At 46.8% G+C, this 21,170-nt stretch overlaps 1 protein-coding gene across 1 annotated transcript in view; it reads left to right on the plus strand.

Moving 5' to 3' along the window:
* The window catches only part of LAMB1 (laminin subunit beta 1), a 42,536-nt gene that overhangs the window by 13,301 nt on the left and 8,065 nt on the right, over positions 1-21,170 (plus strand). Inside the window, exons 13-25 of the mRNA XM_079304577.1 lie at positions 1,798-1,933; positions 4,185-4,343; positions 5,068-5,195; positions 5,635-5,758; positions 6,295-6,499; positions 6,659-6,802; positions 6,892-7,123; positions 7,628-7,791; positions 8,218-8,442; positions 9,248-9,465; positions 9,807-9,903; positions 18,661-19,030; positions 20,676-20,860. Of these exons, the coding sequence (XP_079160703.1) occupies positions 1,798-1,933; positions 4,185-4,343; positions 5,068-5,195; positions 5,635-5,758; positions 6,295-6,499; positions 6,659-6,802; positions 6,892-7,123; positions 7,628-7,791; positions 8,218-8,442; positions 9,248-9,465; positions 9,807-9,903; positions 18,661-19,030; positions 20,676-20,860 (2,387 nt within the window). The remainder of the gene's footprint in view (positions 1-1,797; positions 1,934-4,184; positions 4,344-5,067; positions 5,196-5,634; positions 5,759-6,294; positions 6,500-6,658; positions 6,803-6,891; positions 7,124-7,627; positions 7,792-8,217; positions 8,443-9,247; positions 9,466-9,806; positions 9,904-18,660; positions 19,031-20,675; positions 20,861-21,170) is intronic.

The following is a 21,170-nucleotide window of genomic DNA, read 5'->3' on the forward strand; positions in this document are numbered from 1 at the left end:
CATGTTTTGCTGCTTTTTTTTTCCCCCTCCTCTCCCCTTCCTTCCACAAACCCTTTGAAATGCCATGCTTTTGTCTAAAGCTACAGAAGTTTCCCAAGGGTGTCAAGGAACTGTTTCCCTCTGAAGCCCATGGGACCACACTGGGGGAGTGTGGGACTCATCTTGGTGTGACTCCCATAGGTTGTCACAGCCCACGGACACCCGTGTGCATCAGGGATTGCCGTGGGAATGTCCCCTGGGCCGTCCCTGCTGCCTGCTCCCCAGTGAATTATTAGCCCTTGGCAGACAGCAGTGTGGATGTTAGGGATTATTTACTCCCCCGTGCTTGCTCCCTGCACTGTTACACCACACAGCTCAGAGCAGCTCCCCAGCACAGCTGCTCCCAGGGCTTTGGGGTAGCAGCCCAGCCTGTTTCCCATGCTCTGAGCCCAGTGATTGCAAAACCCTGTGGGGAGGGGATGTGCAGCATCCTGGCACAGGCAGGCAGCAGCTGTGCTTTCCCCCAACCGCAGGAGAGCCACAAAGCCCAGCTCTGGCTCCTGGCTTTGCTCTCTCACGTCATTGGGAAGGAGAGCTTTGCCCTCCTCGGGGCTCCTCTCCTCAGCTGCTGAATTGCTGCTTTCTGGCTCTCGCTCAAGGTGTGGGATGCTGTGCCTCACCCAAAATTCATCCCTGTGGTGTAACCCAGGTGGTGGAGTTATTGCCTCCCTGGAGGGGAAACTTCCCAGCTTCTCTTCTGGGACAGCTAAGGCACTTCTGGCATCTCAAAGTGAACATTTAAGTGAATCTCTGCAACTTCAAAAACAGTTTAAATTAAAAATTACTCTTTGTCTTTTGTCTGGAGGTTTGAGGAATTTGGAGATTGTTCATGGAAGCCAGAGGCATTTACCTTTAGAAAATGTTTCTAAATTCCACTCAAATTTAAACAAATATGTGTATTTTGGTGGACCAAGGAAACCTTCCTTTGAAAAACTGTGATTGGGTGTGTGCAAAATTACAACGCTCTCAAGGGTTCTTTGTGATGCAGGGCAGACACTCTGGGGACAATAAAAGAGCCAAGGCAGTTTGGGGACAGACCTGTATCAAGTAAAGTAAAAGGCTCTTTATGAAAGAGGGGGAAATCTGTGTGTCACTCTGGACAGACCTTCTGGTGGTGGCCCTGACTGCCCCATGTCACTGGTTGTGTTTGTCCTCCTCTAAAGCCTCCAGGGGTGGTTTCCCCCCTATGTAGCTGCTGGTGGTGACCTGTCTGAATGCTTTGCAGCAAGTGAGGGCAGCTCAGCATCCTGGGGCTTGTAGGGCCATGCCTGCTCTTGCTCTGCCTGAGACCATACAAACATATGCTGTCTGTGTGGTTTGCAAGCTTGGAGCCAAAGGCTGTTCTCAGCTTCAGGGCAGACGTGCTTGTTGGCCATGTCTGGTAGCAAGTACAGCTCCCAGAGGTCTTGTGTCCCAGGGAGCCACTGCATCCATAGCATAAAGTCCTCTTGCCATTCAGACAGAAGAAATTTCTTGCAAACTGCCTACTGGAAATGGTCCTGGTCCATGCTTGCTTCAAGCCTGAGCCTGGATGTTTTGGAGAGTGATAGCTGGGTTGAGCCAGGTCTGTACCTGTGACAGTGCTGCCATGTTAGCAGTGCAGGTGGCCCAGCTGCAGAGCCCAAGAGCATCTCCTGTCTGCTCTGTTCAGAAGTGGTTCTCCTCCTGTGCCATTTAGAATATCAAAGCAGAAGATAGCTCCAACACTGTCTCAGCATAGCTAAAATCTGTTGTAAATTCACTGCTCTTCCATTTTAGCTGCTCCAGTGAATCTGGCCAATGTGAATGCCGGCCTCACATGTTTGGACGTCAGTGCAACCAGGTGGAGCCTGGCTATTACTTCATTTCACTAGATCATTACATCTATGAGGCAGAGGAAGCCGACTTGGGTCCTGTAAGTAGCAGCTTTAGTGGTCTGGAGTCTCTGGAGAGGTGTGGGAAAATTGTTTCACCAGTTGGCTCTTGGAAGTGTCTCTTATACCCTCTGTGTTTTGCAATTAAAATGTGGGAAACACAAAACTGAAATGTATCAGAAGACCATTAACCTGTAGCTTTTCAATCCTAGTATCAATAAATAATGGAGTAATTTAGGGGGAAGGAATTGCAATTTTTCTTTTTATACCTATATTTTTGATAATTACTGTACGGTTAGTTTTGTCACCATCCCTCTCTGTACCTCACCGCACGTGTACCCACCACATCCACTTCTCTTATCTCAAGAGAGGTGGGACACAGACATTGACTCTTCTCTTAGGTGCCACTGCACTGGGAGTGAACAAAGCACACATTTAAGCACATTGCCACAGTTTTTATAGTTTCTGTACCTCAGTAATGTACCTTCTGTTAACAACTAAAACCATATTGGTTGTGCAAACAACTGTTTTTGTAAGTGAGGTTGCCTCTATCTTGTTTTATTTGCCAGCATGGTACAGTAGGGTCACTGGCTCTTTCTGCTGCCCATCACACAGCCTTGCTTTTAATTCATTAACACCAGCTAGGTGGTTAAATAAATCACTTTTGCCTCCAGCAAGGAGTTAGGGAGATGGAAATAATGTAATATAATATAATATAATATAATATAATATAATATAATATAATATAATATAATATAATATAATATAATATAATATAATATAATATAATATAATATAATATAATATAATATAATATAATATAATATAATATAATATAATATAATATAATATAATATAATATAATATAATAATCTCTAAAGCAGCAGATCCTTGTCTTCCTACAATCAGGGCACTTGGTGCCCTAATTTATTTATTTGGAGCAAAATGCAGCCATTTTGCAGTTTCAGCCAAGACAAAGAATTTTTGCTCTCATATGACTGCAGAAAGAGAAGCCAGAGCAGAGCAGAGCAGAAGTTGTACCACAGCAGAGGGCACATAAGCTGGTACAGGGTTTCTGGTGCATTTGTGTCTGCCCAACTGGAGAGGTGGTACCTGAGTCCCTTCCAAAGCTCAGGGATGGAGGAGCCCAGCACAGAAATCCACCCTGCAAAACAGAGCAACAGGATGTGCTGCTGGTTTGCCTTTTGAAACCTTCAGAACAAACGATTTTTAAAAACACCATACTGAAAAGCTTTCTCACAAATCTGATGATAGAATAAAACTCTGAATTCCCAGGTAGGGGCACAACACAAGACAAAATGCAGTGGCACAGAGCTGCAGGGATTGACAGGCAGTGCCAAGCCCCTGTGCTCCTACAGCTGCACACCCTTGCTCATGTCCTGCCTGCCATTCTTTCTGGGGAGCTCTGATCTCTGTGTGAAGCCAAAGGCTAATAACTTGCAGCCAGGCTCTTTTCAAAGAGTATGAGAATCCATGAGAGGACATCCTGAGGTGATACGTATATATGTAGACATTTCCTTGCATTTTATCTCTTTCTACTGAAGCAGCTTCCTTAGAAATGCACAGGATGTTGTTCTATGGAGAGAACTATTTGTGGATACAGATACATTTGAAACAGGAAATTTGAGCACCTGTTTCTGTTTTCAGTTACTATTTTCCTCTTCTTTGCTTTTTATGAAAAACAGATGAAAAACCCGACACCTCAGACTGAAAAGGGTGACCTTATGTTGATTTGGCTAGTAAATACCTATCAATGATTAGGGTCTCTGTTCTTTAGTGATACCCTGCTCATTAAAGCCATGATGCTTTTCCAGTGCTATTTTGAGCAACACTTTGGTTTGAAACCAAAGCCTGGTGTAGTTAGGAGAAATTAGCACTCAAGGTTTGGGTGGTTAATGGAACAGTGATGTGCCACTGCAGTAAATCCTACTGCTACAAGTATGATGTGGAAATCAGTATGGTGTCATAGCTGGTGAATTAGTTACTCACAGCAAGTTTTTTAATTTAATTCTGCACCATAACAGAGAAATAAATGAAGAGTTGTGAAGTCTTGTTTTGCTTTATCTCCCCTGCATTTGTTACATTGGCAAGTGAAAGGGCAATAGTGTGCACATGTATGGATTTAAAAGAGAATTTGTGTTGTCTGTGATGCAAACAGTGGATACTGCAATCCAGAAGTCATCCATCATCAGAACCCCACACTTCATGTACTTCTGTGGGACTTGCAAATTTGACAGATCAGTATTGAAATATCTGTTCCCTGTTTTGTAGGGAGTGAACATAATAGAGCGCCAGTACACACCAGACCGCACACCGTCATGGACAGGCATAGGTTTTGTGAGAGTGCCTGAGGGGGCATACCTGGAATTCCACATTGACAACATCCCCTACTCCATGGAGTATGATGTTCTGATCCGCTATGAGCCACAGGTGGGTCTGTGAGTATGGGCACTGCTGCCTCCTGGCTGTCCTGCCTGGTGCACAACTGACATGAGCCTAGCACTTTAAGGAGCCATCAGGGCTCAAAGACAAGGACAAGTGCTCAGTTAAATGTCTGAGATATGGGAAAATCCAAAATGATGTTGACTGTTTTCTAGTATTTGTTTGCTTTAGAGTTTGTTTCACTATGGCATTGTTTCAGCACCTGTTTAATGAGCAAATTAAAAAGTGACAAGTCCCATCAGGACAGATTAGACTATAAATTTGTTATTGGCCAGATGGGCATCGTGTGCCTCAGGAAGCAGATTGCCTATCTTGGGTGTTGAATGCCTGCAGCCAAGAGTTGGCAAGCAGTTGGCTTTGATAATTTGCTGAGTGAAGGGGAAGAGAAAAATCCCTCCATCTCCTTGCTTGGAGTTTGGCAGCAACTAACTGCAGTGAATACTCAGATATAGGACCCAGAAGTGAGAGGGGGAGGTCACTAAATCCCCTGGTGATGCTGTGATGCAGATGGGGCTGCTGGCCACATGCTCCTTGCTCTCAGCCCACACCTGCAGCTGGTAGATGCCCCACTGATGCTGCAGCTGTAGCCCCATCCTTCCTGAAGCACAGTGACCACTCTGTCTGTGCTCATGCTTTTCCTGGCCTGAGCTCTGGATTCTCCCAGGAATTTATGATTATTATTTGATACTGATTAGCATTTTTTTTCCCCTAGTTACCTGATCAGTGGGAAAAAGCTGTGATCAGTGTCTCGCGCCCAGGCAAGATTCCCACAGGGAGCCGGTGTGGCAACACAGTTCCTGATGATGATAATCAGGTGGTTTCACTGTCACCTGGATCCAGGTTGGTATAACTGGATGGGCAAAAAGAGAGGGAAAAAACATTTAAAAACTGAAGTACAACAACGTCACATTTTCAGTTTGCTGTAACCTCTATGAAAATAGGTGAAAATTAATTTCCAGTGGGTTATAAAAAACACATTTAGTAGTGTGTCTGTAGACTCAAAGCATTTAAGTTTATTCTAATTTTCTGATACAGTTTGTCCACTGAGTAGAGGGAGGGGGAGGTGTTTGCACAGCCTGTGAGTGAACATTGGTTTGACTCTTTACCTTGCTGATAACCTTTTCCGGTTCTGACTTCCAAACCGGCTCTCTCACATCGCAGCTTTTGTTCTGTCAGGTCTTGGCTGCTTTCTGTTATCTTGATTGCTTTATAGGGGCACCCAAAACGCTTTATGGTGCCGTATGTTTGAAGTAAGAACTGTTTCCTGTTCCTCATTCAGATATGTTGTTCTCCCACGGCCCGTGTGCTTCGAGAAGGGGCTGAATTACACCATCCGCCTGGAGCTGCCCCAGTACTCCTCAGTGGATACAGAGACAGAGAACCCCTACACGCTCATTGACTCTGTGAGCAGAATTTATTTCAGGGATGCTCTTAAAAGCCTGGAAATTTGCATCTCCCCTGGCTTGTGTCTGTGTAAATTCATAGTATTTTGCAATGTTGCTTCTTACAGCTGAAGTCAGATTTCAAGTGAACAATGTAATGCAGGATAGGTTTGTTCAAAAGTTCCTCAAAGTATGTGAGTTGTTTTTCTGCTAAGAGGCGTGTGAGGTATTTTGCAGGACTGCAGCTAGTCCACAGACCTATAGTTTCTTTGAGGAGGCTGATGTGTGTGTCATATATGTCATGAAAATCAATGTCAGTGTCAATCTTTCTTAAAATGGATAGAATTTGGTGAATTTGGTAAGACTTTGTCAGATACCAGAAGTATTCCACCAACACTAGAGAAATACTGTCATTTACCTTCCAAATTCTGTCTGTCTGTCTGGTTTTTTTTTAGCCAAAAAAAAAATTAGAAACTGGGATAATACTGAATTTTCACAATTTTGGTGGAGACTATTTATAAGTAATGATACTCTGTCATTGTAAAATTGTTTTGTAGCTTGTTCTCATGCCATACTGCAAATCGCTGGACATATTCACAGTGGGAGGCTCAGGCGAAGACGTGGTCACGAACAGTGCTTGGGAAACTTTCCAGAGATACCGGTGTTTAGAAAACAGTAGGAGTGTTGTGAAAACTCCCATGACAGATGTCTGCAAGAACATAATATTCAGCATTTCTGCACTGCTGCATGAGACTGCATTATGTATGTAACCATCTACTTGTAGGGCAAACTGTGCCTGGGAGCTGGATGGCACTTGCAGGCAGAGCAGTTTGCATGGGGAAGGCATGTACGTGGGATGAGGCAGGGAATTTGTGTCCTGTGCCACACTGCTCACTCTCTCCAATGTTTTCCTCTGCTCAGCATGCCAGTGTGACCCACAGGGCTCCCTGAGTTCGGTGTGTGACCCCAATGGAGGACAGTGCCAGTGTCGTCCCAACGTTGTTGGAAGACAGTGTGACAGATGCGCCCCCGGCACCTTTGGGTTTGGGCCGAGTGGATGCCGACGTATGTCAAACCCTTGGCTCTGGGCTGTGCTGTGGTTGGGGCCCTGAGTTTGTCCCAGAAACTCAGCCCCTCTCCTGCTCTCCTTGCAGCGTGCGAGTGCCACGCCCGAGGCTCTTACAACGCCTTCTGCGACGTGGAGACGGGCCAGTGCCACTGCTTCCCCGGCGTGTACGGGCGGCAGTGCGACCGCTGCCTGCCCAGCTTCTGGGGCTTCCCCAGCTGCCAGCCCTGCCACTGCAACGGCCACGCCGACGACTGCAACCCCTACACCGGGGAGTGCCTGAGCTGCCGGGACCACACAACCGGGCACAACTGTGAGAGGTGTGGCTCACGTGCCCTTTCCCTGGCCCCTCCTTCCCTGCAGCAGGGTGGGCATGATGTTCCTCTGGTGCTGGTGCTCAGGAGGATGTTAAGCCACAGGGAAAGTCCCTGGACCTGGGGACTCAGAGAAGCATCTGGAGACTGATAGGAGTGAGGATCTCCTCTTCCCTGCCTATAGCCTTGCACCTCACAGCAGTGCCTGTATAAGTGACCAAGAGTGCATTGCAGCACCCCAGGTTTCTAGCAGGCCATTGCAAGCGTTCTGAGAGGCCTTGCTGTGGCAGGATAGACATCCAACCTTGGGTCTTCTGCTCCTATGCTGGTGTAAACCAGGCAAATTTGTATCTGTGGTCACAGCTGCTAGGAATGTGAGTAGTTAGGGAGAGCCATAAGGATGTTTCTGCCCTTTGCTTCTTCACAGTGGTAGAGAATCTGAGCTTAGTTATTACAAGGCTGCAGTGTATTTGCCTGCAGTCCCTGCATGCTGTGTACCCTGTTGTGCAGGTGCCAGGCTGGCTACTATGGAGACCCCATCCTGGGATCGGGTGACCACTGCCGCCCCTGCCCTTGCCCTGATGGCCCTGAGAGTGGACGCCAGTTTGCCAGTGGCTGTTACCAGGATCCAATCACACTGCAAGTCGTGTGTGTCTGTAGCGTGGGATACATAGGTACTTGGTGGGAGTATGGAGGGGTGGCTGGTTGGGCTGAACCTCTCAGAGGGTATGTTCATATGGGTTGGATGTGATCACAGCACCAGTGGGTTGTTGCTGGGGGTTGCCTCACTTGGAAGGTGCCAGGCAGATTGGCTTGTCAGCATGTGGCTATGTCAGCATGGCCATGAAGCTTTCTCTCAGCGAAGGGTGGACAGCACAGCACTGGAACTGAGGGCATGAGCAGCATACCTTGGTGCCCTGGGTGGTACCATCCATGCTCTGCACCAAGTTACCATGGTCTCACCAAGTGCTGTCTCTGTTTCTTTAAACATGATGCAGTTAATGCCTCCCCAATAATGGACTTTATTGCCTGGCTGATTACGGGGCTGTGCACTAGGGAGCCGTGATGGCAGTTCCCACTGTGCCTGTTTGCTCACACAGGCAGTCGATGTGATGAATGTGCGTCTGGCTTCTTTGGGAGCCCTGATGAGGTTGGTGGTGCCTGCCAGCCGTGCCAGTGCAACAACAACATCGACACCATGGACCCAGAGGCCTGTGACAAGAGGAGTGGAGCGTGTCTGAAGTGCCTGTATCACACCGAGGGTGAAAACTGCCACCTCTGCAGAGAGGGCTACTACGGGAATGCCCTGCAGCAGGACTGCAGAAGTGAGTGGAGACTTGGCTGCAGCTCCAGCACCAGCCTTGTCAGGGGCACCTAAATGCTTTTTACCCGGGAGCATTAGGAGCAGAGGAAAAACCTTATTACTTCCAGCTGGAGTTGCCTGCAGCTGCCCTGCAGCTGGGTGGGGCTCCTGGCCAGGAAGGGGGCCCTTTACATTTGAGAGGGAGGACAGAGACAGCATTTACATTTACTGAAAGGAGGAGCATTTTGCAGGGGTGTGGGGGCTTTGTGCTTGGTACTGGTCTCTGTTTATCTCTTCTCTAGAGATAAAGTGGTGGGGGGAGGATTTGGTTTTTGTATACACCAGGTCGATGCAGGAGTGGTTGGGCAGTGGGAAATGGGTGGTGGGGAGGCAAACCCACCTCTCCTGTGGCATCAGGCACAGCTCAGCAGGACAGGCAGTCCCTGAGCAGGGGAGCTTGCTGTTGGCCAGTTGGCCACTTCAAGCAGATCTGCCACCACAGCTGACTGATGGGAGCTGGGCAGACGTGGGCTTTGGTTGTACAGAGGGAGGGAATGGAGGAGAGCAGGGAGGGCTGGGCTGCTTGAATGAGGGACTCCTGTGGCCACCTGTGTGCTGGGGCAGAAGCTGTAGAAGTCACCAGCCATGGGACTCTGGAGGAGTGCTGGGTGGCATTCGGTGTTGGGTCAGCCAGGCCTGGCCACTGGCACTGGGACGTGCCAGCATGTGCCCACACGTGTGCGGACTCAGAGAATGACCTAGATGTGCAGTCAGGGCAGTCTGGCAGCGGGGGCTGACATGGAGGTGCCATGCTCTTTCCCTCACAGAGTGTGTCTGCAACTACCTGGGCACTGTGCGGGAGGACTGCGAGGGCTCGGAGAGCTGCCGCTGCCAGGCGGCCACGGGGCAGTGCCGCTGCCTGCCCAACGTGGTGGGGCAGACGTGTGACCGCTGTGCCCCCCACACGTGGCGCCTGGCCAGCGGCACGGGCTGCGAGCAGTGCGACTGCGACCCCACGCGCTCCCTGGGCCCGGCCTGCAACGAGGTGAGGGAGCGGGGCGAGGTGGGGGAGCCAGGGGTGAGGTGAGGGAGCCAGGGGAGAGGTGAGGGAGCGGGGTGAGGTGGGGGAGCCAGGGGAGAGGTGGGGGAGCCGGGGGAGAGGTGAGGGAGCCAGAGGTGAGGTGGGGGAGCCAGGGGTGAGGTGAGGGAGCGGGGAGAGGTGGGGGAGCCAGGTGAGGGAGTGGGCATAAGGTGAGGGAGCAGAGTGAGGGAGTGGAGGTGAAGTGAGGGAGCAGGGCGGGTGTCCCAGGCCTGGCCTCTGCTCTGGTGCGGGGTTGAGCTGCGGAGGGGCTCCCATCTGATGGGTTTGTTTTTTGGCTTTGGCAGTTCACAGGGCAGTGCCACTGCATGCCAGGTTTTGGAGGCCGGACCTGCCGGGAGTGCCAGGAGCTCTTCTGGGGTGACCCAAGCGTGGAGTGCTTAGGTGAGTCCAACCCTGGGGCCTGCTCCATCTGCTCCTTTTGTAAATGTCTGTGTGGCTGGGCACACCATCACACCCTGGTTCACTGGGACACCCCTGCCAGGAGCAGCCCTCTCGAGCCTTGGAAAAGAGGGAAAAAGGCACGGTGGGGTCTGCACTGGGGTTTTGGTGTCTTGGAGGATGGGACATGTGGCAGAAGCCCAGCCCTGTGCTTGTCTGTGTTTTTCTTGTCTGACCTTTAGTTAGGAACAAAACTCTATTTAGAAGCAACTCTTCCTTAAGGGTGAGGTTGCAATGATGTCAGGTAAGCCAGCATGATAAGAAAACATCACAAACATTTGAGTTTGAGAATTGGTCTGAAACCAGTTTCCTTTGCTTTCAATTGTATGTAGCTGAAGACCACAGTCTGTTGTGTCTTTTTACTGAGACTGGGTTTTTTTTTATTTAGTAGGAGACTTGCCTTATATTTCAGACTAAAAGAAAGGAGAAAGCAGAGACCACGCAGTGGGTTAGCCATTGCTAAGTGCTGCAAAACAGAGCACCATGGAGTAGATTGTTTAGAAAACTGGATGGCCTCTGTCCTTTCATTATAAACAAGTCTGTTCATTAGCTGGAAAAGAAACTTCAAACATTGTCCAGACCAGAACAAACTTGTATCTCTGATCTGTTCAAATAGGAGCCTTTGCCAGGAGTGTTTGCAATAGATTAAGGTATTTTTTCCTGCAGGGAGGAATGTGCTTGCTGTGGTCTTTAATAATTCCCTTACAATAGAGATACCTTAGAGCCCATTATCTTGGTAGATAGGCAGGCCACAGCTACTTGGTAACTGCAGCAGATGAAAGGACTAGGGAATTGTCCCAGTTCCTGAGTACATATTGGGTTTCTTGGGGGAAAGGCTGCCTTTGGAGAGACTGAGTGTGTTCTGACATGGTAAGGGGTGTGCTGACCCTGCTGGCTCCAGGGCAGGGATTGTTTCTTGCTATCAGTTGTCTCCATCAAGGTTTGTTGATGGAGTCCATCTGCATACCTTATCAGCAGGATTTTTCAGCATACCATCATTTCTGATCTCTCATGGTCTCTGTTGTATTTTGAACAAGTGAAAACCTGTTTTAATGTTTCTAAAGAGAGAAAATCTTCAGAGCCTGTTTTGACCGTGCAAGATCTACTCTCTGCCTCCAGCCTGCCATCCCTTCTGTGCCCTAGTGATAAGGGAGACTCTCTGAGGTGGAAAGGCAGATTTTTCCCTCATGATTGCATCCAACAGGAGATCTGTGTGGCAGGTGGGGAGAGCTGCTGCCCAGGGCTGAGCAGTGGCAGCCTGCAGCGTGATGCTCTGGCTGGGCTCCAAGCATGTGCTCGCTCGTGGAACACATCCAGCCGGGTGGTGCTGCAGGCTCTCCGTGGCGTGCCGGGGTCAGCACCTCCTGCCTGTCTCCTATCTTTCCTTGGCAAGAAGACAATTGACTTCTCAGCCCTCATTTAGCCCCAGGGAGTGAGTGGTGATGTTCAGGCTGGCAGACCTGCAGCTGCTGCGTGGGCAGGTAGCAGTTCTCAGGGGTTGCAAGTGAACTGGAAAACTGTGCCGTTTAAGGAGCTGCCGGAGTGTCCCTGGAAAATAGCTGAGATCTGGCCTGCAGCCAAAGTGCAGCTGGAACTGAGACAAGGCTTTGTCACAAAGATGTCTGCTCCAGTTGCAGGGAACATGTGGACCCCTGCCATGGCATTTGCCACCTGGCGTGTTCCTGCTGGCCCAAGCAGCCAGTATAGCGATATTTTGTGCTGCATTCAGGGGCAAAATAGAAACCAATCTGGATAGGGAAAAGCAAAAACTCTAAACCATGTGAGTGTGGACACAGTCTTCACCAAGCTGATGCAGAGGTGTGGATATTGCTCCCAAGGACTCCAGCATGGAATCCTCCACTCTCTAGGGCAAGCGGCTTCTGCTCAAGGTTGGAAACCACAGGGTTAATCAATTACTCCAAGGCTGGTGTGATCTGTTACAAGAGGTCTTCAGGTTGTTGGCATTAAGAAGCACAAGCTCCTCATAAGAAACGGGGACCATCCTGCTCATGGTGGCTTGACAACCTTTACAATACTAAAAAATCCCAGTGTCTGCAAATAAGCTCTGGACATAGCTGTGTGGAGATGTGCAAAATGGCCCTTCTAGGACAGGCTGGGGGCTGCAGCTCTCCATAGATTCTCAGGCACTTGCAGCAGCAGTGAGTTGTGGATGTGGCCCAGGAACTCAGTAGACTCCACTTGGGCACTCTTCCCTGCCATCTCCATTGCCAGCTGCTGCCTGTGATGTCTTTTCTAGAAACCTTGGTAAGATCAGACATGGTGAAGCAGAAGCCAGGGAAAGCAGGTTTTTGTACCTGCTCTGGGTGCTTTGATTTACAGTCTGTGCCCCGTTATGGAGGGCAATTGTCATCTGCCGTCTCCCCTCTGCGTGTCCACACAGATCACACTGGCACCACACCACTGGGGTGAACCCTCTTGAACCCACAGCACCAGGTGCACTTCAGCACCCACAAATGTTCACTGGGGATTACACACCCCACAAGAGAGCCTTGGGCTGGGTCTTCAGAGACTGATAGTCCCTATGCTTTGATAAAGCACAACATTCTCTCACTGAATTGAACATAATGCCTGAAACAAGCACAGCAGAGGCAAAGAGGATGGGGAAGAGCCCAGCATTGTTCTCTTGGCCTCAGCAGGTTCCTGGGAGGATTACAGTGGGCAGGAGCTGTGCTGTGAGCATTGCCTGCTCCAGGGTCAGTGCCAGCCCCTTGGCAGGACTCTCCTGCCATTGCTCCAGCCTCGAGCTGTCTGTAGCTCTGCATGAGCGTGTGCATGAACGTGTGTGTGCATAAAAATCCTCCCTAAGGTAGTAAATAACAGCACTACAGAGTTCATCAAATACAAGTCTCCCAGGCATTCTGCTGGAGCTTTTCCAAAGCCTGGCAACTAAAGTGCAGGACTCTGCATGCTGAGTTCTGCAGCAGCTTCAATCCACAAAGCACGTCTCCAGCAGAAGGCTCCAGGCTCCTGGAAGCATGAGATGTGGAGTGGCTGCAGGTGCAGCTCAAACAATGCCTTTGCACAACAGATATTTAAAGTTTATGTTTCATCTAATATGAAGGAGATGACAATTTTAGTGTCATTACTGTTGTAATAAATTGAGAAAGCAGACCAGAGTGCAGTTTGTAGGAGGTACTGTGTGAGACTGGAAGTTAGGTGGTGTTGCTACAGCCCCTTCACAGGAAGCATGTCCTGTGCTGGACATGAGTATCAAGTCCTATTGTAAAATCACAGAATTTAATTGAACTGCAGTGAAAAAAAGTCATGTTTAAGTCAAATACACACTGCATACATTGACAAAAATGTTGTTTTTCTCTGTTTTTAGTCTTTGTTATATATGGCTGATGCAGAAACAGCTGTTCACTGAAAATTGCCCTATTGCCATTTAAGAATAAGTTTTGTCATCTTAAATTTTAACGCCTAGATCTTAAACTAGTCACATAGGCTGCTTTTATAGGAGGTGTTTTTGGTGTTGAGAGAAGGACACCAAATGTTTCCTTCTGTAAGAAGTATCTAAAGGAAGTCAGACAAATTCTATACTAAAGCAAATATAACTTTCACTTCGAGTTTCATGATTTTAATTGACCTAGAGTAATAAAATATTGTAATATGTATTGATTGTCTCCAGAAAACTATCCTTTTGGCAGGGTCTGCCAGCATGTTAAGATGTAGCACAACTCCAGTAATTTTAGGCTGGGATCTTAACATTCCTGCTGAAAATCATAATGCTGAGGAGTTAGCACTATGCTTGCAGAGTAACTTGAATCAATAGCTGATTATTCAGAAGAAATTTGCTAGCTCTGCAAAACTTTTTGTTGAACAAATTGTTGAATGGTTTTCTTATCACAGTGCCTCACTACCACTGGGAAATGATGCCAGGAAATCATGTTTGAACGAAACCTTTGTGTTTTTTTTCTGTGGAGGAGTTAGGTATTTGATGCTCGCCGCCCTCAGTCTCAAATAGTAAAGAAAATATTTCTGGAAAAATTCTTTCTATTTGCTGTAGGATGATGTACAACACTTGTTTGCTCTTGGCATCCCCCACTAAGGAATACTGGTCTTCATACAGCCCATTCAGTATCTATTCTATCACCTCTGCTGTAGTACCAAGTGCTCTGACACACCTGAGTTTAAATTAAATTATGTGCAAATATATTGCATATTGAATTACAGTAGTTAATATGGACATGAGTTCTAAATGTTTTAAATCAGAGGAAAAGATAGCAGAGCTGTCAGAGTAGGTGAAAGGTAAAGCAATTCATAGATCCTTTTGAGCTTAAAGCAAACTTCTCAAGATAGTTATTTGCTTCTTTGGGATTTCTCCTCTTAGGTTTTTACATGACTGCATTCAGTGTGCATGTTTGAATGTTACTTCTATCTTTAAGATCAGGAAAAAAGAGGAGGAGAAATGCACTGATGAAGGTGATACAAAAATTACCCATAGATATTCAGTATCTGCATGCACATACATGCACATGCATTTGTAAACAAATACTTCTACAATCCTTTATGCTCATAATCTGCTAATCAGCAAATCCTGACTGAAGAATTTGGCTAAAACTTTTCCTGTCAAAAATATGATTTTCCTGAGTTGAAGTATGCCACAGAAGAATTGCCGATTGAGTTATATGCTCAAAGAAAACAATACGCCCAGTTCCAAAATGACATTTCAAAACAGAAACCTATTGTGTAATTTAGTAAATGCTTCTTTGAAAACCCTCAAATCTTGGGTCAATGCTTTCAAAAGACTTCTTTTCCTCCACTGTGTTTTCCATGGGAGGTACTGCAATGTCCTGCTCTGCTTACAGATTTGTAGGCTGTCTAACACTGATCTTCAGTGCAAGCAGCCGTTTCTGCATTAAATTTTCAGCCCTTCACTTTGGCTTTGGGCCATTTGTCTACATGAAGGGGGAGTAATCAAGCATTTGTCTTGAAGGCATTTCCAACTCAAAGTGGTCAAGGCATCCAAGTATCTTGAAGTAAGCTCAACATCTGTTTGATTTTACAGTGCAAAATTAACTACTTTCACAGTTTCTTGTCACGTAAGCATAGGGAAGCCACAAAAAGGAGTTTACATGACTTTGCCTTTCCCTATACCACGTGTACTATGATAATAGAGTATAAAGCTGCTGGTAGCTACTGAGCCACATCTGAAACATTTCTGCATCCCTAGATGTGCCTGCTTGTTTCTTGTTCTTGAAAAAGTTCAGATAACCCAGACATATGCTGACACTGGATGTGCTCTATTACTAAGGTCTTACATCAGATTTAGGAGTGTGCTGGTTGGAGACAAAATCTCCTGAGCAAAGCAATACTTTGAAGGTTGTGTTTGAGTTAGCCTGTTTGAGTACAGCAGAAGCAAAACTGCTGTAACAGCAGTCTCAGTGCTAGACTGCTTCTGAGTCACACAATGGCCATAGGAATGGTTGGACATAAAAAAAGAGGTGTTGGAAGAACAAGAACTCTGCTGTGACTAGAAGTGATGGTGGTGGTTTGACTTTGGTCAAAATGATACTAGGCATGATGTGATGATTGTTCTGACATGGTATTTGATCCGTTTCTAGCAGGTGGTAGAAATCAAGTTATCTCTGATATTCACATCTCAGTTCATTAGCAATGATAACTGAATGTCACAGAAATTTTTTTGGTGCATGTGCACACCCACCGTAATGAATGATGGATGCATAACTCAGTTGTTCTTCCATGGGCTATTTGCCAGTCCTGTGCCAGTCTTTTCCAGTCTATGCCAGCTTGGAGGTCCTCCTTGCCTTTCACATACATCCTGCCACTGTTACTATACTTTTGTTCCTTTAGGATGAAGTCATGCCCTTCAGTCAGAGACACTGAAGCTAGTGGTTCTTGGCAGGCAGGCATTGCCTGAAGCAGAGGTGAGAGCTGGCAACTGAGCTATTTGCCTGGTGGACTGCAGTGTTCAAGGTGCTCCTCACTACCTAGAAAGCTTTACATGATCTTGGCTTGGGCTTGCTTTCCTTCTCTTGAGAGCTAGCCACAACTGAAATGAGGAGAGGGTTTGACCCCCACCATGGCATAAAGGGAAGGTGCTGTTCTTCAGTGGCCTTGAATGTGCTCCTTGCTGGGGTGTAAATGCCTGGTGGTGGTGTCCAGGGCACAAGGTACAGGACCCATCCACTAGAGGTGTTAGAGGTGGTTAGGGGTAAAAGCTGGCATAGTCTTGTATATGGTTAATGTCTTGGGAAGATAATGAAGAAGAGGAAGAACAGTATGAAACCAGCACTTTTGAAAGCCATTTTATATACATTTCATTCAGGGGACTGAGGTAATTCAGAGCTAGGGTTGCTTGCTTCTGGGCTTGATAAAAAATCATAAAATGGAGAAATAACACACAGTAATGTTTCTAGCTGCCTCGCACAGTTTTCTCATGGTCCTGCAAAGCTTGATTTGGGAGTTTCGTAGGACTGGATTCTTCCAGCTGTTGTGCTGCATTTAGAATAAATTCTTTGCTCTTATTGTCCCCCAACGGAGGCAGCTGTGGAGTTCAGGTTTTCACTTTGCAAACAGTATGTTAGTACCTAAATTAGTTTCTCTTCTTCCCTAGTATTTTCTGGTTCCAGAGATGCTGGAATCCACTTTACCATGTAAATGCTACTGAAGCCATGTCATCTGCTTTTCCTGAACATGCAGGTATTCAGGGGTAGAATTACCAACATGGGGTTAGGTTTTTCTTTTTTTCACATTAAGCCTTTTAAATCCGCAAGTAAATACAGTGATCTGATTTGCCAGCAGCAAGTATTCATGTAACTTGATCAGACCTCAGGATCTTTGAGAAAAACCACATGCCATTTAGCCTCTTTCTATACAGAGGAATTTGGACAATTCATCATTATACTGAGGGCCTTATTAGTTGACAGAAGGGTTAACTGACCTTCAAACAGGAACTCAACGGTTTGCCTGCAGGGAACATATTCCATGGTGAGTTGACTACTTAAGCACTTTCAATGCAAAGTAAAAACAATCTCTTGTGTCAGGGTATAATTCAAAGAACAAAGGACCGTTTTGCTCAATTGTGCAGGCAGCAGAAGTTATTTTTGTCTCTTGCCTGTCATATTCACGTTATACAAGAAAGTAGTTTTGTTGAGGAGTGATTTGTTCTGCTGAGGTTCTTTGTGTAATTTTTTAACTGGAGACCACCACTGTGTTCTGTCATTGAAGCAAACAATGTACAGTCTTGAAAACAGCTTTGTGTTTTGCCCTATTTTCAAGGGGGCATTTGCTTTGGGTGTGTGAATTGATTTATGGGCCCTTTTGAGCCATTTAACCTCCTTCAAAAATGCCTGGTAAATGGATGCGTAAGTGAGGGGTTTTATCAGGTATACCAGTCCTTTTCCTGTTTAAGGAGCATGTGCTCGACCTGTTTCGGGTGCACTCTGCCACAATGATAGGTAGATGATGTGCATATTTTCAAAGCCTCTCTTTTTGTTGCTTGCTGCCATCTCTTTATTAAAAGTGTTGCATGTTGCTGGTGTCCTCTGTTGCTGCTGCCTTCTGTGTAATTAAGGAGGTCAAGTGGCAGCCTCACTGCATGGAAATGCTTCTCCTGATAGCATAATTGTGTGCAAAGCATGTCTGCTTTTGGCAGTCACAGTGCATCACTAAGTTAATTGAATAACTTCTCTCTGTGGTGGGTTAGTGCCAAAGAAGTGCATTTTGTGAAGGTGTGAATACTAACTCTGAAGTTCGTGCTCAAAGTGTGAAATAATTTTTAAAAAATTATAAATCTGTTAAGGGTCCTCATTTCCACTGAGGGTGACAAACACTTCAAGGCTACCCATGACCACATTCTTTGTTCCATTCTACTTTTCACTGCCAGATTTTTTTCTAATTTTCTGTATACTCAAAATGTCAGCCCAGTGCCAGGCTCCTCAATGTGTGTTGTGAATGTTTTCCCACTATCCATGGCAGGAGTATGTTCTGATCCAGTCCCTGTACCTCTGCCTAGAAGATCTCACAAGGGCTTTTGCTCCATAGGTTTGTGCTGTTCTTGGAAGCCAATTCAGCCTTTTAGCACCCACAGTGCCTTACAGAAGAGCTCCTCCACTTAACCAAGTGCTGTGCAATCTGATATCCTCATTTAGTGTGCTGTTTGTGGGAGGGGCAGGGAAAGGTAGTTGGCTTTTGATCTGCAGGATTCCTCACCTGACATTCTCTTCTGCTGGAGGAGACAGCAAATGGTTGTTCCTAGTTCAAGTTTGCTTTTTCACTTGTGGCTTGCTCTTAAAACCTCTGCTGTGTGCCTGCCTGCTATTTCTCTTCCTGTCTCGAGAGCCTTGTTCTATTCACTCTTCATTGTAGGAGAGAAACTGGGATTTTTGTTTTCAGTTGCTATCCAGCTGACATCTGAATGTTGCAACAAGTAATGTCCATCCTTGCTCCGTTATTGTTCTTATTTCCAAGATGTGCAAATCCTGGTCTCCCCTAGAGTTATTTCCCTATTTCTCTTCCCTTTCCCACTCACACTTGCTACTTCCGTGTACAAGTGATATATCCATAATTAGCTTTTTATAATTCAGACAGTGATCACGTCTGTATTAATTTCACCACTTTCTTAAAACTGATTTCTTTTCCACCCTGCCAACTTCAGAGTCACTTCCCTCAGAGTCATTTCCATAGTCATTTTCCTGTGCCTTTTTCTCCTCCCAGCATGTGATTGCAACCCTCGTGGCATCCAGACCCCTCAGTGTGACCGTGCCACTGGGCAGTGCATCTGCAATGAAGGGGTGGAAGGGCTGCACTGTGACAAGTGCTCCCGGGGCTACTCTGGCTTCTTCCCTGACTGCGTGCCGTGCCACCAGTGCTTTGCCCTCTGGGATGTGATTGTCAGCGAGCTGGCTAATAGGACCCAGCAGTTCTTGGACAGGGCTAATACCCTCAAAGTCACTGGAGTCACTGGCCCATACCAGCAGACACTCAACACACTGGAGGAGAAGCTCACTGAAATTAAAACCATCATCGCTCAAAATCCAGCGGCTGAGCCCCTGAAGAACATTGGGAATCTCTTCGAGGAAGCAGAGTGAGTACAGCTGTAGTTGCATGGATAAGTCTGCCCTGGGAAGGAGTAGGAGTTCCAGTGAGCTGGGATTTACTTGAGTGATGTCCCCATGCTGGGCTGGGGGCACTCTGGTTCGACTCCTCTTGCTGGGTGAGGGTGCTGTGGCTCCTGGAGCACCTCTCCATGCTCAGCACTGGCAGTGAGTGCCCATCCTGGGAGCAGAAACCTGGCCAGGGCAGGCAGGGGCAGTGCAGCTGCCAGCAGTGCTGGGCTGGAGTTGTCCTGCTCCCACTGCTCTCCAGGCAGCTAATTACCAGGGAGCCACTCATGCTTGCCTTGTGCTGCCCCGGGGCAAAGGACAAACACTGCTATTATGTGAGAGAATGAAGAGGGAGAGAGATTAAATTCCTGGATTTCCGAGTGTAGCTGATGAGTTGGAAACTTGGACTTCTTTCCACACTCTGAGCACGTGTGGGGGGAAGCACCAAGTTTTTTACAAGAATTGTTTCAATTTTTCTCAGAGTAGAAGCCTTGTATTTTGTTTTAGGGCTAAGAATACAGAAGATGGTAGTCTGGAGATGGGGCAGCCTAACATTAAGTGGGATTACAGAGGCTTTCTAGCCCTGTCTGCAACTGCTCCAACTAGCTTGTGTGTTGTAAAGGGAGCTGCACAAAGCAAAGGGGTGAGGATTAAAGCACAAATGTCTCAATTAGGAATGGTCTGTGTCCTACAGTTCCCCTCCCTCCTGCTGGAGAGCTAGTGCTGGAGAGCTGGAGAGTTGCTGCTGCTGGGCTCTCTGTGTATTGAGGGAGGTCAGAGCAGCTGCTCTGACCCTAAAATACTGCTGCTTTTCCCTAATATACCTTATGTGTTTCTGTTCTTGCTCCTCTCTGGCTGTATAGAAAAGTACTGGGCTTTGGAGGAATCCTGGGGGACAGCAAGCTGTTGTGCTATTGAGAGAGCTGTAAATTAATCTTAGATCTTAAATACTGCCTTGATTCTTTCAGAATGAGGAAATGCTTGGCTTGATGGGATAACCATGCATGGGAATAGCTTCCTATGCCCAACTTCTGTTCCACAGCAGCTTTGACATGTAATACTCGCTTTTCCTTTTAGGGTTATCCCACTAGCTAATGCCTGTTCCATGTCTCACTGAATGAATGCTTAGAGCAAGAGGTTTTCCTTCAAAATCCTGGTGAGGAGGGATCTTTAAACTCTTCTGTAAAGAATCCATTGTGTTAAAGCTATGGTTTCCCCCTCCCTGCTTCCTGAACTTAAAATGTGTCCGATGAGCTTGTAGGAATCAAAACTACATTTGAGCTGTGTGGGAAGGGGAGAAAATTATGTATGGATCATAGTAGTCAGCTCTGACCTATGCAGTTGCCATGATACAAGAGCATTACACCAGTCCTCTGGAATCTCCCTCCAGTTAATCTTATACAAAGCAGCTGTTTTCTGAGCAATTTGGTGCTTTGGGTTTATAAATGTGCTGTAGATTAAAAAGTGGTTTTGTAAAATAAAGGAAACAAAACAGTATACTAGGCAGGCATGTTGTTACAAATCACTTGGAGCTCCACTGAGGAAGGACAGGTCCTGCCATGGGAGAAGCTGGGTACCTGTCCAGCCACCACACTCCCTGTGTTGAGTCCTGTGCCTGTTTTACAGAAAGCTGACAGCAGATGTTACAGTTAAGATAGCTGACATAGAAGAAAACCTATCAGCCTTAGCAGCAAAGAGCAATAGCACAGACACGGACCTGAGTGCACTGGAGACAGATGCCAAAAGTCTCGACCACGTTGTGAAAGAACTTGCAGAGCAGCTAGAGTTCATCAAGATCTCTGATGTTCGGGGTAAGTGTCACAGGGAGGGGGAGAAAGCAGCAGGGTGGACAAAGATTTAATCAGTGCATGGGTTTAAGTACCAGATTAATCTTTTAACTTGTAATAAAACACAGTTCCACAGGTTCTTTCTGTGCATTAGCAGAGTTGCTGATGAAGCAGGAATTTTTGCCTCCTCACCCTGTCTCTGTTCCTCTGCACATTGCGAAGCTGGTTCAAATTCCTGGGGCACAGAATTGTCTTAAGATATCATGCTGAGCACATTGTAGATGAGACACAACAGAAGAAAGTGCACCACAGGTTTCAAGATATGCCTGGACAT

Source organism: Erithacus rubecula (assembly GCF_903797595.1).
Source record: "Erithacus rubecula genome assembly, chromosome: 4".
NCBI lineage: Eukaryota > Metazoa > Chordata > Aves > Passeriformes > Muscicapidae > Erithacus > Erithacus rubecula.